The 16,043-nt window shown below is 55.9% G+C and overlaps 1 protein-coding gene across 4 annotated transcripts in view; it reads left to right on the top strand.

Moving 5' to 3' along the window:
• Positions 1-15,829, top strand: part of SPTBN2 (spectrin beta, non-erythrocytic 2) — a 42,583-nt gene extending 26,754 nt beyond the window's left edge. For all 4 annotated transcript variants that reach the window (XM_053561096.1, XM_053561094.1, XM_053561097.1 and 1 more), the window contains 23 exons: positions 1,606-1,743; positions 2,034-2,790; positions 3,179-3,381; positions 3,678-3,768; positions 3,990-4,136; positions 6,391-6,654; positions 7,991-8,215; positions 8,519-8,608; positions 8,910-9,170; positions 9,254-9,384; positions 9,614-9,818; positions 10,311-10,685; positions 11,327-11,571; positions 11,672-11,810; positions 12,077-12,161; positions 12,370-12,566; positions 12,848-12,987; positions 13,088-13,163; positions 13,244-13,294; positions 13,456-13,673; positions 13,936-14,109; positions 14,635-14,677; positions 14,956-15,829. In XM_053561096.1, the coding sequence (XP_053417071.1) occupies positions 1,606-1,743; positions 2,034-2,790; positions 3,179-3,381; positions 3,678-3,768; positions 3,990-4,136; positions 6,391-6,654; positions 7,991-8,215; positions 8,519-8,608; positions 8,910-9,170; positions 9,254-9,384; positions 9,614-9,818; positions 10,311-10,685; positions 11,327-11,571; positions 11,672-11,810; positions 12,077-12,161; positions 12,370-12,566; positions 12,848-12,987; positions 13,088-13,163; positions 13,244-13,294; positions 13,456-13,673; positions 13,936-14,109; positions 14,635-14,677; positions 14,956-15,189 (4,489 nt within the window). In that variant the 3' untranslated portion in view covers positions 15,190-15,829. The remainder of the gene's footprint in view (positions 1-1,605; positions 1,744-2,033; positions 2,791-3,178; positions 3,382-3,677; positions 3,769-3,989; positions 4,137-6,390; positions 6,655-7,990; positions 8,216-8,518; positions 8,609-8,909; positions 9,171-9,253; positions 9,385-9,613; positions 9,819-10,310; positions 10,686-11,326; positions 11,572-11,671; positions 11,811-12,076; positions 12,162-12,369; positions 12,567-12,847; positions 12,988-13,087; positions 13,164-13,243; positions 13,295-13,455; positions 13,674-13,935; positions 14,110-14,634; positions 14,678-14,955) is intronic.
• Positions 15,830-16,043: the final 214 nt, after the last annotated feature.

Below are 16,043 nucleotides of genomic sequence, written 5' to 3'. Positions count from 1 at the left end.
AGGAGGAAGCATTTTTACATACTATATATATGTGTGTGTGTGTGTATATATATATATATATATATACTTTTTTTTTGAGACAGAATCTCACTATGTTGCCCTTGGTAGAGTGCTGTGGTGTCACAGCTCACAGCAACCTCAAACACTTGGGCTTACGCAATTCTCTTGCCTTGGCCTCCTAAGTAGCTGCAACTATAGGCACCCCGCCACAACGCCTTTTTTTTTTTTTAGTTGTCATTGTTGTTTGGCAGGCCCGGGCCAGGTTCAAGCCCACCAGCCCCTGTGTATGTAGCCAGCACCCTAACCACTGAGCTACGGGCGCCGGGCCGAAATATATTGTTTTTTAAATTGTGTGTGAACTCAAAATAGCTGAGGCTTTGAAGTTGTAAATGTTTTAGACAGAGACACCGATGAACCTCTTGTGAAATAGCTTCATTTACAAAATAATAAACCTTAAAATCATTTAGAAAGGATAGTTTTCTTAAGAAGCGTAAGGCTATTATCTTATAGAACAAAATTAGCAATTATTTGATGTCAACTGTTCTCAGTCTATTACCAAATTTCCTGGGTTTCAAAAACATAATTCAATATTTTTTTTATTTTTCAAGACATAGTAATACAAGGGTTGACAAACTACAACCCCTGGGCAAATCCACCTGCTGCCAGTTTGTATAAATAAAGCTTTATTGGGACTGAGGCCCATCCCTTTAAGTATCGCCCATGGCTGCCCTCCACAGAGTGGAATAGATTCAACAGACTATTGCCTCACAGATACTAAAATATCTACTATCTGGCCTTTTATATAAAATATTTTCAGACCCTAATAGAATATAAAATGTCCCTGGGAGAAGTTATACTTTATATCTTTACCACTTAGACAAATATCTGTGGTTATCACTCCACTTTCCTTTTTTTTAGAGACAGAGTCTCATTTTGTTCCCCTCAGTAGAGTGCCATGCGTCACAACTCACAGCAACCTTCAGCTCTTGGGCTTAAGCGATTCTCCTGCCTCAGCCTCCCAAGTAGCTGGGACTACAGGCACCCCCACACACACAACGCCCAGCTATTTTTTTGTTGCAGTTTGGCTGGGGCTGGGTTCAAACTGCCACCCTTGGTATATGGGGCCAGTGCCCTACTCACTGAGCCACAGGTGCCCCCCATCACTCCACTTTCTAACACATACTAGAACAGTGATCCTCAACCTGTGGGTCGCAACCCACAGGAACTATATTAAAGGGCCGCGGCATTAGGAAGGTTGAGAACCATTGTATTAGAAGGATGAGATCCAGGCAGGCAGCTAGAAGCATCAGAGAGAGGCTGATGAAGGGTGGGCCCGTGCCAGGGTCTGGCTGTTCCTGACCTTTTTTAAACTTTGGCTATCTTTTTAAGCAACTCTAGAGATGGTAGTTTTTCTACTGGTTTTGAGGTGAGGACCAGGGGCTCCTCCCTTGTCCCACAGGTGCTATGAATTGTATAGGCTGAGAGACTCAGGGACTGCTGTAAAGAAGCCTCGGGTGAAGGGGGGGGAGTCATCGTAGACATCTGGGGGAGGGCTGGGCGCACCTCAGCCTTCCACCTTCAGGCCTAGCTTTTCCCTCCGCTCAGGTTTGAAACTCTGGAGCCAGAAATGAATGCCCTCGCTGCACGCATCACTGCTGTGAATGACATTGCTAAGCAGCTGCTAAAGGCCAACCCCCCCAGCAAGGACCGCATCGTGGACACCCAGAAGCAGCTCAACCACAGGTGGGCCTGGGAAAGGCAGGACTGAGGGACCGAGAAAGAATGGGGATGACCCTGAGAAGTGAGTTTGTCAGGTCTGGAAGGGTGGCTAAAAAGGAGGAAGGACACAGTCTGGGCTGTGATTCGGAAGGAGGAATGATGGAGAGAGAGGGTGAAGAAGACAAGTGATCAGGGAAGGTGAGTGCCAAGCAGCAGAGCAGGTAGGTAGAAAATGCCAAGGGTGAGAAAAGCAGGGACAAAGCTCCTGAACAGACCTGGGTGGGCAGGGAGCTAAGTCCTCCCCCTGCTCTCAGGTGGCAGCAGTTTCGGTCTCTGGCAGACGGCAAAAAGGCAGCTCTGACATCAGCCTTGAGCATCCAGAATTACCACTTGGAGTGCACAGAGACCCAGGCCTGGATGAGAGAGAAGACCAAGGTCATTGAGTCCACCCAGGGCCTGGGCAATGATCTAGCTGGGGTGCTGGCTCTGCAGCGTAAGCTGGCTGGCACCGAGCGGGACCTGGAGGCCATTGCAGCCCGGGTGGGTGAACTGACTCGAGAGGCCAATGCCCTGGCCACTGGCCATCCAGCTCAAGCCCCTGCCATCAACACCAGGCTTGGAGAAGTGCAAACTGGCTGGGAAGACCTGAGGGCCACCATGCGGCGCCGAGAGGAGTCTCTGGGGGAGGCTCGGCGGCTGCAGGACTTCCTGCGCAGCCTGGATGACTTCCAGGCCTGGCTAGGCCGTACTCAGACTGCTGTGGCCTCTGAAGAAGGGCCGGCCACCCTGCCTGAAGCAGAGGCCCTCCTGGCCCAACATGCGGCCCTGCGGGGAGAAGTGGAGCGGGCCCAGAGCGAGTACAGCCGGCTGCGGGCCCTGGGCGAGGAGGTGACCCGGGACCAGGCAGATCCCCAGTGCCTTTTCCTACGACAGCGGCTGGAAGCCCTGGGAACTGGCTGGGAGGAGCTGGGCCGGATGTGGGAGAGCCGCCAAGGTCGCCTGGCCCAGGCCCACGGCCTCCAGGGATTCCTGCGGGATGCTCGCCAGGCTGAGGGCGTCCTCAGCAGCCAGGTGACAGCTGGGCAGATGTGGAGGCATGTGGCCAGTGAAAGGCAAGGGCCACTGGCAGGGTGGGCAGGAAGAACATGTTAGAAACACAGGAGAGGAAAAAAGTAAATGTAAAAATTCACCAAAACTGACTTTAGAGGAAATAAAAAACCTAACTAGTCACATAACTATCAAAGTGGTCTCTCTGAGAGAGAAGTAAGATGGAGCAGAAGCGGGGCTGGGAAACTCCTCCAGCACAGCCTCCTTGCCACTCTCCGAGGTCCATGTTAGCAGGCAGACCCCCACCCTCCCCAATATGGCCCCTACATCTCAGATGACAGCTCCAGTGGGTCCCTTCTGAGGGCCTGGACTGTGCTGTGAGAAGTGAGCTCAGTGTCGCTCTCCCACACAGGAATATGTTCTGTCTCATACGGAGATGCCGGGGACACTCCAGGCTGCTGATGCTGCCATAAAAAAACTGGAAGACTTCATGAGCACCATGGACGCCAGTGGGGAGCGGATCCGTGGGCTCCTGGAGGCTGGGCGCCAGCTGGTGTCTGGGGGCAACGTCCACGCTGAGAAGATCCAAGAGAAGGCAGACTCCATCGAGAAGAGGTGCGGTGAGGACAGCAGCGCACAGCCGGGGCCCCAGGGGGAAGTCAGTAGAGACAGAGTGGCCCCAGAGATGGAGAACGTGGCCCAGGGGAGCTGGCAGATGGGGTAGCAGCCGAAAGAGGAGGAAGAACCAAGCAGTGGGAGAGGGACCAAGCCAGGCTGGGGCTTCTGCCTTCCCCACACCAGGGCAGGCCTGGGAATCAGGGTTCCTAGTGTCCCCCTGGTAGGAGGAAGGACTGAAGGTGTCTGAGTTAGCTCAAGGGTCATAACCCTTTCGCTCGGGGCTATCATTGTAGACACAGGAAGAATCAGGAAGCAGCACAGCAGCTTCTGGGCCGTCTTCGAGATAATCAAGAGCAGCAGCATTTCCTGCAAGATTGTCATGAGGTGAGGCCCCTAGTCCCTGATGTTCCCTGTGACATTCCCTAGCCATCCCCTTTTCACTTGAGCCTAGAACAAGCCCATGACGGTGCCACCAGAGCGTGTGAGCCCCTTCACTCCTTCTTCCCCAGTCTATCACTCTGGCTCACCTTTGCCCCCTTTTGTCCACTACTCATCCCTCCCTTGGAAACATTCTGTCTTCCATTCCTGCTTTACATCGGTTCCAGCTGAGGCTCTGGATTGATGAGAAGATGCTGACAGCCCAGGATGTGTCCTATGATGAGGCCCGCAACCTGCACACCAAGTGGCAGAAGCACCAGGCGTTCATGGCCGAGCTGGCTGCCAACAAGGACTGGCTGGACAAGGTGGATGAGGTGAGTGGAGAGGCAGGAGCAGCCAGAGCCAGCCTCTGGCGCTGCCGAGCATTGGGGCTGCCTCACGCAAGGGAGGGGACTCGCCCCAGACAGGGTTTTCTTCGGGGTTAGAGATCACAGGGCCCTGCTGCCACACCTCCAAGGTGGAAAACTGTGGCCTGGGGAACAGACGTCTTAGGGTTGTGGGACAGTGACTCCAGAACTTGTCAAAAGTACACACTAGTATGGGCCACAGTGCAGCTCTAGTTGAGCTTCCCTGGGTCCAGGGCAGGATGAAACTCTTCAGCAGGGATCCACAGACGTTTTCTGTGAAGGACTAGCAGGAGATATTTTAGGCTTTTCAGGCCATACAGTTTGTGCTACAGCTATTCGTCTGCGCTGTTGTGGTGCAAAAGCAGCCACAGTGTTCCAATAAAACTTCATTGTGTCTTGTTATTCCTGGTACTTGGTCTCCAGCCCAGCCCAGCCCTTCCTCCAGAAGTAGGGACAGGTAAAACTTTATTTCTACTCAGCTGGTTTCCTAGAGAACATTTGTGTGCTCAGCATTTAGCTATGTACTGCAGGTACAGAGAAACGCTTTCCTCCCCCAAGGGCGTGATGGTTGGGGAGAGGAGGTTGTGCTTTTAGTTTTCCCATTTGTTCAGCAAATATTTACTTGGTGCTCCTCCATGCAAAGCATCGTGGTAGGCCCTGCATGGGGGGCAAAGGTGATTCCATTGCAGGCTCCACCCTAAAGGAACAACACTGTAGCCAGGACATGACACTTACACGCAAATAGCTGAAGTAAACCCGGAGCGGCACAGGATGTGTGCCCAAGAGAGCACCTGACGAAGCCTGGGAGAGAGGAGAGAAGGGACTTCTGGGAGCACCCAGGGCAGTCCATGGGGCATGAGCAGAATTTGGATGAGCAGAGATATTAGGGGACGATGTTTCTAGGTAGAGGAAACAGCGTCAGCAGAAAACCAGGGGCATGGGGGTGCCGGTACAGGAGCAAGGAGGTAGGCCCATCTGGCAGGAGCACAGAAGGTTCAGAGGGGTCCACGCAAGAACTGGTGGGAAGAACATGCCAGGCCCAGCCATGAGACGCCCCAGTCGCCATACGGGTGTGCTCTGAGGTGTACACCTTGCTGGAGGTTGTGAAGTTACCCACGCGGTGCTAGCCTTAGACGCTCTCATCCTGACAGCAACAGCATGTATAAAACTCCCTGAACGCAGGGCCTGGGTTTGGGTCCCCCAAGAAGCAGATACTAGTGCAGGGTGTGATCCTAGGGAGAACCAGTGGAGAGAGAAGAGATGTGCCAGATACGGGACGGATGTCAATAAAGGGCACACTGCCAGTTCCCCCTATGGGCTCCAGGAGAGGAGTCCTAATTGGGCGCTGCAGGACGTGGCACAGAGCACACATCAGCATTGTCACAACCAGAGAAGGAGAGTGCCAGGTGCTCACCTGTCAGCTCTCTGTCACTAAGGGCTAAGGGCTGCTTCTGAAGGCATCAACTCTCTGGGCTTCTGACTTGCCTCCCACGCAGCTTGGGAGCACACACTTCCCTTGCCCCTGTGATGCAGAAGTCCTTGTGCAGAGAGGCTGAAGGTAGGGAGGCCAGGTGGGACTCATTTGCCACAGTTGCAGAGAGGAGTAAGGAGCTGAGAAATGTGAGGGGCAGGTCCTCGTGCAGCGTCACACTGGAGCCTTCAAGCGCAGGGAGCTCAGGTCAAGGAGAGATGGTCATGGCTTCTTAGTTGAAATGGGGTTTGAATTGGGCCCTGAAGGAGTGGGGCCTAATCCACAGGGAGGAAAGGGCAGCTTAGAAGGAAAACCTCTCAGGCGGTGCCCCTAGCTCAATGGGTAGGGTGCCGGCCACATACATTGAGGCTGGCGGATTCGAACCTGGCCCAGGCCAGCTAAAATAACAATGACAACTGCAACAGAAAAAAGAAAAGCCAGGCGCTGTGGCAGGCGCCTGTAGTCCTAGCTACTTGGGAAGCTGAGGCAAGAGAATCACTTAAGCCCAAGAGTTTGAGGTTGCTGTGAGCTGTGATGCCACGGCACTCTACCCAGGTCAATGGCTTGAGACTCTGTCTCAAAAAAAAAGGGAAAACTTCTGGAGAGAGTACACTGATGAGAACACACAGGACTTGGAAACTGCCCACATTTTGGTCTCTACTGCCCTTAAGGTCCCTGGTCGGCTGTCAGCTTGTGAGGGTTAGTGGTGTCTAATTCTGGCACTCACATTCTCTCTGTCCTGCCTCCCAGGAAGGGAGGGAGCTGACCCTTGAGAAGCCAGAGCTGAAAGCTCTGGTGTCAGAGAAGCTGGGGGACCTGCACCGGCGCTGGGATGAGCTGGAGACCACCACTCAAGCCAAGGCCCGCAGCCTCTTTGATGCCAACCGAGCTGAGCTGTTCGCTCAGAGCTGCTCTGCCCTGGAGAGCTGGCTGGAGAGCCTGCAGGCCCAGCTGCACTCTGACGACTATGGCAAGGACCTCACCAGCGTCAACATTCTGCTCAAGAAGCAGCAGGTAGGCCATGGGCCTTTGATAGGGGTGGGGAACAACAGAGGAAAGCGGGAGGCCACAGATCTCATGATTTGAGAGGCCGTAACATTTCGGCCGGTAACATTTCTCTCTATGGGTGCTTCTCAAAGTGACTTCTAGGGTATGTATCAGTCAGGGCAAAGTCAGGCAGAGACCAACCGGTGATTTGAAGATAGGAACTTCGGTAAGAAGAAGCATTAAGCAGTAAAAAGTATTATAGTTAAAAAGGACAAAGAAAATTCTACAACAGGGATTCGAAAACGTTTTTCTGACCAAGTAAGGTGGCTCACACCTGTAAACCCACCACTCTGGGAGGCCAAGGTGGGAGGGTTGCTTGAACTTTGAGACCAGCGTGAGCAAAAGTGAGAACCCCGTCTCTACTAAACATAGAAAAATTAGCCCTGGTGACAGTAGTTCCAGCTACTCAGGGGGCTGAGGCAGGAGGATCACTTGAGCCCAGGGTCAGACATTGCCGTGAGTTGTGATGATGCCACTGCACTTCAGCCTGGGCAACACAGCAAGAGTTTATCTCAAAAAAAAACACAAAAACAAAACAAAGGGCCAGATTGTAAATATTTGGGGTTTATGGGTCACATGGTCTCTGGCACAACTATTCAGCTATGTCCTTGTAAAGTAAAAGTAGGCTCACATAATACATAAAAGAAGGGTGTGGCTGTGTTCCAATAAAACTTTACAAAAATAGGCAATGGGCTGGATTTGCTGGTCCCTGCTCTAAAGAATACAGGAATAGCAAATGTAGGGAGCAGCTACTGCTGCTAGGGCCGAGGAGGGATACCCAAGGAAGGAAAAAGATGGCTGAGTTTTAGACCTCCTCGGAGAGGGCAGAAGCCCACTGAATGGTCTAGAAATTTGCTGGGTATCATGGGCTGGACAGCCAACGCAAGCCAGCAGGAAGTTGCCATTGGAGTGCCAGCAAACCTTGCTGGAGGGTGACAGCCAATGGATCTCCTGTGCAGTTTTGCTGTAGTAGTAAGAACACCCTGGAACCAAACCCCCATTCCTCCACTGTCCACCGTGGTGTCCCTCCAACGCCCTCTACTGATAGGGCCGAGCATTGCACTAGCTAGCAAGAGATGTTTCAGGGCCCGGGGCACTGTCCAGAGCAGGGCAAAGATGAATGTGGAACTGCGGTGGATTTAGGGCTGAGGGCACGATCATCACACTGCCCTGGATCCTTACTGTCCCTGGGGTGAGCCCCAGAGATAAGAAGTCACGACTGGCTTGGTGCGGTCCAGTGTCTCCTCTGAATTCAAAAGTAGACATGTGGTGCTGACACCTCCTTCCTCCTCCGGATGTGCAGATGCTGGAGCGGGAGATGGCTGTGAGGGAGAAGGAGGTGGAGGCGATCCAAGCCCAGGCAAAAGCCCTGGCCCAGGAAGACCAGGGTGCAGGGGAAGTAGAGAGGACCTCGAGGGCCGTGGAGGAGAAGTTCAGGGCCTTGTGCCAGCCCATGCAGGAGCGCTGTCGGCGCCTGCATGCTTCTCGTGAGCAGCACCAGTTCCACCGGGATGTGGAGGATGAGATTGTGAGTCACTGGGCCAGGGACCAGATTGAGCCTTCGTTTGGGCAGCCTGCCCCCAACAGGCAGCTCCCTAACCTCCTGCCTGGAAGCTGGAGGGGGGTCCAGCAGTTCCCTGTCCCTCTTCTTTTTGGCTTGAAAATCTCCCCTCTAGGGAGATCTGGGGATGCCCTCTCAGTCCCTTTACTCTGGCACCAGAGAAGACCATTCTTTGCATGTCCCAATAGCCGTAGGTAGCCCCAATATCCAACCTCTGGGCTTGCTTTGCCCTCTGAACCTCCACTGACCGACCCTCTCCTTCTCTTCTAGTTGTGGGTGTCGGAGCGTCTACCTATGGCTAGCTCTATGGAGCATGGCAAGGACCTACCCAGTGTCCAGCTTCTCATGAAGAAAAACCAGGTGAAGCAGAGGCTAAAGGCAAAAGCAAAGTTCCCAAGGGCCTCCCAGACTTGGACATTTGTTCATTCTCTAGACTGGGGTTTCTCCGGACCAGACTCCGTGGTCCTCCTTCCCTCACCCTGGAAGGGGATCTCTCCATAGCAGAGCATGTCCCACCAGCTGGGCCAGGACAGGGGTGCGGGGAGTACTCAGGAAGGAAGAGAGGTGCACGTGTAGGGAGGGCGTGCTCTTGAGCACGTCTGGGTGGAGATGGGCTTGGGGTTCCTTAGCTAGCCTTTCGGTCTTTGCTCTTCCATGACAGACTTTGCAGAAGGAGATGCGAGGCCATGAGCCCCGGATCGCAGACCTGACAGAGCGGCAGCGAGCTCTTGGGGCAGCCGCAGCAGGTCCTGAGCTGGCTGAGCTGCAGGAAATGTGGAAACGCCTGGGCCGAGAACTGGAACTTCGAGGGACTCGACTGGAGGAAGCCCTGCGGGCACAGCAGTTCTACCGCGATGCGGCAGAGGCAGAGGCCTGGATGGGCGAGCAGGAGTTACACATGATGGGCCGAGAGAAGGCCAAGGTGAGAGCAGGGCGCAGCCCAGTAACTCGGCGACTCTGCCTCCCCCACCGACCCACTGCCCGATGGCACTGTCTCCTCCCCAGGACGAGTCGAGTGCCCAGGCAGAGGTGAAGAAGCATCAGGTCCTGGAACAAGCCTTGGCCAACTATGCACAGACCGTCCATCAGCTGGCGGCCAGCAGCCAAGACATGATTGACCATGACCACCCAGAGAGGTGAGCGCAGTGGCAGCTGCACAGGGACCGAAGCTGGGGTGAGGGGCACTGGTCTGAGAAGGTGCAGGGTCGGAGCCTTCTGTGCTGCGGTGTACAGAGCCTCCTGGAGGACTGGAGACACAGGGAGTTGGCTATCTGTGGAGAGATGAAGAGGACCAGGACTCCCCAGAACAGGCTGGGGCCAGAGCAGTGGCTTCTAAGTCCCACGGTGCCGCCTCCTGCCCCACAGCACACGGATATCCATCCGCCAAGCCCAGGTGGACAAGCTGTATGCCAGCCTGAAGGAGCTGGCTGGAGAGCGGCGGGAGCGTCTGCAGGAACACCTGCGGCTATGCCAGCTCCGCCGAGAGCTGGATGACCTGGAGCAGTGGATCCAGGAGCGGGAGGTGGTGGCGGCCTCCCACGAGCTGGGCCAGGACTACGAGCATGTGACTGTGAGTGGGGGGAGGACACCCGTTTTGGCTGGGGGAACAAAGGAAGACCCTCTGGGCAGAGCACTGAGGGCTGGGGCATGAGACCAGCCTGAGCAGGTCTTCCTGGGTTTTGAAGTGTGAACTTTGAAGAATTGTGCAGAAAGCATTGTAGGGCTGAGCCTAGGCAAGGGCAAAAAGGAAATACCCACTCTTCAACATAACTCAACAAAATGGGGTGTGAGCCCCTCACAGCTGGGCACTTTGGACCCTCAGTGGTGCAGAAATGAGGGCCGTGGTCAGGGTATAATTGTCTGAGGTCTAAAGGTTCCAAGCACCTGCCTGTGCCAGGTGGAGAAACTGAAATACAGGGTCCGGGGAACGGCTGCATCTGCTCATTAACTCAGCCCTGGTGACAAAACCTGTCCTAGCCCTGGGGAGAGATGGGTTCTGAGTTTGAAGGGGCCATACCCACCAGGGTCACAGCACTGTCCGTGGAACTGCTTCCCCCACCAGATGCTCCGGGACAAATTTCGAGAGTTCTCCCGGGACACAAGCACCATTGGCCAGGAGCGCGTGGACAGTGTCAACACATTGGCCAACGGGCTCATTGCTGGGGGTCATGCTGCACGGGCCACTGTGGCTGAGTGGAAGGACAGTCTCAATGAGGCCTGGGCTGACCTACTCGAGCTGCTGGACACACGGGGGCAGGTGCTGGGGGCCGCATATGAGCTGCAGCGCTTCCTGCATGGGGCGCGCCAGGCCCTGGCCCGGGTGCAGCACAAGCAGCAGCAGCTTCCTGACGGGACCGGCCGGGACCTCAATGCCGCCGAGGCTCTACAGCGCCACCACTGTGCCTATGAGCATGATATCCAGGCCCTCAGCGCCCAGGTCTGACCCAAGCATGAGGAGGTGGGGGAGGCTGAGAGGAGACTTGGGAAAATGGGCTGGGAAACGGGTGGTGTTCCTGTGAGCTGGGTCCCAGAAGTGCTGGGAGCCTGGCACCCTCCCGGGGGTCAAGTAGGTATGAGGTTAGAATTGCTCCAGGAAGACATCTCTGGGCAGAGGACAGCCACTGTGTTCACACTTTTAATGACAGGCCTTCTTGAGAGCCCTTGTCATTTTCAGGTGGTCTCAGTGGCTCCAGGACCTTTCATGCTGTGCTAACCTCTACCTGCTGGTGCCTCCCAGTCTGAGCTCTAGACCCACACAAATAAGCTTGGATCCTTCTTCCCACCATTTAAACCCAGGCAGCACTACCTCCCCATATCTCTTCTTCAGACTAAATATTTCATTCTTTCAGTCTTAGGGACCCTCATGCCCCTAAAAATTCAACTGGCAGACAGCTGTTTTATAGCCCCCTTCCCCAGGCCCACACATAACACTCTGGGGCAGGGTCCCCCGCCACTCCTCCTCTTGCCTCTCTGGCTGGTGAAACAGGCAGGAGGTGGACAGCAGCAGCCAGGACCAAGACAGGCTGCAGCTCCTTGGAGTCTCCTTGCTCTGCCTGACTCTGACCTGGGGACCCACAGGTGCAGCAGGTGCAGGATGATGGCCACCGGCTCCAGAAGGCCTACGCTGGAGACAAAGCTGAGGAGATTGGCCGCCACATGCAGGCCGTGGCCGAGGCCTGGGCCCAGCTTCAGGGAAGCTCTGTGGCCCGCCGCCAGCTGCTCCTGGACACCACAGACAAGTTCCGTTTCTTCAAAGCTGTCCGGGAGCTGATGCTCTGGATGGATGGGGTCAACCTACAGATGGATGCCCAGGAGCGGCCCCGGTGAGACCCAGGGTGCCCAGGGCCTCTGTAGGTGGTGTGGCTGCCATAATGGGTATGATGGGCTGTAGGCAGTGTGCGATACTGTTTCTGTACCTCCCAGGGATGTGTCCTCTGCAGATCTGGTCATCAAAAACCATCAAGGCATCAAGGCCGAGATAGAGGCCAGGGCAGACCGCTTCTCCTCTTGCATCGACATGGGGCAGCAGCTGCTTGCCAGGAGCCACTACGCGGCCGAGGAGGTGGGTGAGGCCAGCTGTGACCAGGCCGCCCTTACCATACAGCACTGAATGCTGATTAGTCCTCTGAGTCTGTGTCCTCTCATCCTTTCTCTGAAAGAAATCTTTCACTATCTCCTCACTCGGTACTTTTCGGGGATTTTCCCCATCCCATATTTCCCCCCAAACCACCTGTCCCTGGAAATCAGAAATTGCTAGTCCTCCCACGTCATCTCTCGGGGACCCTGCAAAGGCCCCTTTGGTGCTAACTCGCATCTCTGTCCCCCTAGATCTCAGAAAAGCTGTCTCAGCTGCAGGCACGGCGCCAGGAGACGGCTGACAAGTGGCAGGAGAAGATGGACTGGCTCCAGCTTGGTGAGCCCCAAGGTGTCCTGGGGAGGGAGGGGGCCGAGCACCTCACACTCTGTGGTTTCCAGAGTCTGTGAATCTGGAATCCCGACTGCCTGGTACTGCTCTTTGGCAGTGAATTTCTCTGGTCCTGTTCTTGAGGTCACCATGGCTACCGTGCCCTGCCTGTGCCCACTCTGACCAGCCATCTCTCTGTGACCTCCCATCCCGGCAGTTCTGGAGGTGCTCGTGTTTGGCAGAGATGCGGGGATGGCAGAGGCTTGGCTTTGCAGCCAGGAACCATTGGTGCGAAGTGCTGAGCTGGGCTGCTCGGTGGATGAAGTTGAGAGCCTCATCAAGCGGCATGAGGCCTTCCAGAAGTCAGCCGTGGCCTGGGAGGACCGTTTCAGTGCCCTAGAGAAGCTCACTGCGGTGAGGACCGTAGGACCCCAGGGATGCCTGTCCCACCCTGCTGCCCCAGCCTGTGCTCTCTCCTCTTCCCACTGCACCAGCCCCTCCCAGATGTGAGTCCTCAGTTTCCCCAGGTGATGCTGGCACACCACCTCCCGCTTGGCCTCTTGTCCCCACCTTACTTTCACATTCTGTTCTCCTTCCTGTCCCGTCAGGACAGAGCTGAGTCGTTTCAGCTTCCCCAGAACCCTGGGCCTTTTAAATGAGACAGTCTACGCTCTGACCTTGGCATTTTTTGACAGCTGGAAGAGCGGGAGAAGGAGCAGAAGAGAAAAAGGGAAGAGGAACAGAGGAAACAGCCCCCTGCCCCAGAACCCAGGGCCAGTCTGCCCCAGGGAGGCCTGGTGGATGGCCGGACAGCTCCTGATGCCACCTGGGACGGGTGAGAGCCAGGATGTCTTGGGGCAAGGAGGGAAGAGGAGGATGAAGCTGAGCCCAGGCACTGCACAGACTAATTGCTCTGTCACCTTTGGCCATCCTAGAGCCCAGCCACGGCAGCCACCATCCACACAAGCACCCAGCGTTAATGGAGTCTGCACAGATACAGAGCCCTCACAGGTAGCCCCACCATCCCCACGCGCCCCATTGGAATCTTAGCCCCTCTTGCAGACACTCTTAGCGCATTCTGGTCCTTGCAGCTCCTGCTGGAACAACAGAGACTTGAGCGGAGCAGCTTCCCAGAAGGACTGGTGAGTTCCCTGGACCTTTGGGTATCGATAGCTGGGGGATGTGGGGACCAAATTTGGGGGTGAGCTGGGGGCTGAGAATCTAGGAATAGGAGAGGGCAGAGGCTCAGAGGAAGCTTGGGGTCACCCATCTCACCGTCTGACACTGATGCTTTTCCCTTCAGGGGTCTGGTGCAGGAGAGGCTGGCGGGCCTCAGGGAGAGAGGCAGACCCGGACCCGGGGCCCAGCCCCTCCAGGAATGGCCCAAAGCAGGTCCTCTGAGTCTGCCCATGCTGCCACCTTGCCCCCTCATGGCCTAGAGCCCTCTGCCCAGGAGCAGATGGAGGGAATGCTGTGCCGCAAGCAAGAGATGGAGGCCTTTGGCAAGAAGGCCGCCAACAGGTACCAGCTGTGCCATGCCATGCCTTCCTGCTGCTGCCTTCTGGGGAGACTTCCCCAGAGCCTCTTCCTAGGTAGAGGGAAGGTGCCCTTTAGAGTATAGCCTCTGGCTAAGTGGTAGGACGCAAGACCAGACTGGGGCCTGGGAGGGCATAAAGATGATGGGCCTGAGGATGGCAGCAGAATGGAAGTCCCAGGTCACAGGCCCCACCGAGGCTGTCCAGTCAGCCCGTTTCACCTCTCACCTGCACCATCTCCCTCCCAGGTCCTGGCAGAACGTGTACTGTGTCCTGCGGCGTGGGAGCCTGGGCTTTTACAAGGATGCAAAGGCAGCCGGCGTGGGAGTGCCATACCATGGAGAAGTGCCTGTCAGCCTGGCCAGGGCCCAGGGCAGTGTGGCCTTTGACTATCGAAAGCGCAAACATGTCTTCAAGCTGGGGTAGGAATAGGGCGCAGCGCTCTCAGCACTGAGAGGGAAGTCAGGGAGTGATATGGGTGAGCCAGGAGCTGGGTCCAGAGCCAGTGGGGTTCTTACAAGTGGCACACAATGGAGTGACCAAACCAGCTCCTGGGATAGATGCAAACAAGGCAGAGGGCTCTGGCTGTATCCCACCAAGGGGAGCAGGGGAACCAAGACCCAAGCTGAAAAGTTCCCCTGGGTGGGAAATCTGAAGGCGGGCTCTAGTTGGCCTCTGCCTCCAGCAGACTCGGGGGCCTGCCTCTGCCTGCTAATAAGCAGCCGAGCAGGAGGCCTGGCTGGGGTGGAAGGTAGCACCCTGGTCCTCTGCAAGTCAGAAAGGCTTTCCTTTTGCACAGTCCTGAGAATCTGAAGAATGTGCAAAACATGTCTGGTCCGGCCCGGAGGGCCATAGCCTGGCCTCTGGGTTATGACTAAGTTGTCACCAGCACTGATCTGGAGAACCCAGATCCTCAGCTCTCCCCTGTGGCTTCTCTCTCCCAACAGCTTACAGGATGGAAAAGAATATTTATTCCAGGCCAAGGATGAGGTGAGCCACCCCTGTCCTCCATGTTCTCCCCTCTCTGTGCCATTCTTAGGGCCTCTAGCTGCAGCTGCCTGTCTTCACTCTCCTGTTTATAAGACAGCCCACAGGAGGCCAGCGAGATGTCTGTGAAGGCCGCATCGGCACTCATGCCCTACCTCGAAGTCTCCTTTTTCTCCTGAGGAGATGAAATAGTCAAGGCATTTTTCTGCTGCCCCCTCTCATGCTTCCCTGCTGCCCACCACAGGGGCCCTGAAGCTGACCAGGTGTCTTTCCATCCACAGGCGGAGATGAGCTCGTGGCTACGGGTGGTGAATGCCGCCATTGCCACGGCGTCCTCCGCCTCTGGAGAGCCAGAGGAGCCAGCAGTGCCTGGTGCCCCCCGGGGCATGACTCGTGCCATGACCATGCCTCCGGTAACCCCTGTCGGGGCTGAGGCGCCTGTTGTGCTTCGCAGCAAGGACGGCAGAGAACGAGAGCGGGAGAAACGCTTCAGCTTCTTCAAGAAGAACAAGTAGTCAGGGACAGGACTCCCAGGCCAAGCCCCTCCTCCCTCTGTTCAGGAAACTGCCAGGGACTGTTGACAGGGACCACCCTCTTGTCAGGATTACTGCCTGCTGCTAGGGTCTGTTGCTAAGGTCAACCCATCACCAGAAACTGTCACTGGGGACAAGTTGGTGTTCCCAAGGGCAACCCTTCTCTTCTGCTATTTAATTACCTGGAGACTGGTGGTGGGACCTAGGCAACCCCCAATTCCACTCCCCCCACTTCCTCCCTCCTCCCCTAGCCTCAGCCTCTGTCCCTGCCATGGTGCAGACAGCGCCGTGCCCTCAACATAGGCCACGTGGGGAATAGCTGCCGTGTCGCAGGCTCATTCTCCCACCACAGGTAGGGCACGAATGCCATCTGCCACCTGCTTCCTTGCCCCTGGGACTAGCTGGGAACCTCTTAGAGCTGACGCAGGATCTGGGGGCGAGAGTGCCAGATGCCAGAGTTAGGGGCACCAAAGCTGTCCCTCCCCACTCTTCCTCATCCTCTGACTCCAGCACCCACTCCGTCTCCACCTGCTCTCAGTGACTTCCAGCCAGGTGTGAGTTGTTCAGGGGCAACCACAGCCTTGAGTCTGGCCAAGGAGGTGATTAAACAGCTCAGCTTCTCTTACTGCCTCTGGGTGTGTTTGCTTTCCTGACCACGGCCCCTGCCTCAGCCAAGTTCTCTCCTTGGGGTCTGCTCTCCTCCACTCCCAGCCCCCAAGAGCCGAAGAAACACATCATGCTGGGAGCATCCATCTCACTCTCCTTTCCCCATGAAGACGACCTCCAGTGTCCTGGGTTGACCAAAGCCAAGCCTCTTTTTGGACCAAAGGAGTCCA

The sequence above is a fragment of the Nycticebus coucang genome, chromosome 14 (assembly GCF_027406575.1).
Source record: "Nycticebus coucang isolate mNycCou1 chromosome 14, mNycCou1.pri, whole genome shotgun sequence".
In the NCBI taxonomy this organism is placed as follows: Eukaryota; Metazoa; Chordata; class Mammalia; order Primates; family Lorisidae; genus Nycticebus; species Nycticebus coucang.
The sequence above is the reverse complement of the archived record's forward strand: the minus strand, read 5'-3'. Positions and strand labels throughout refer to the sequence as shown.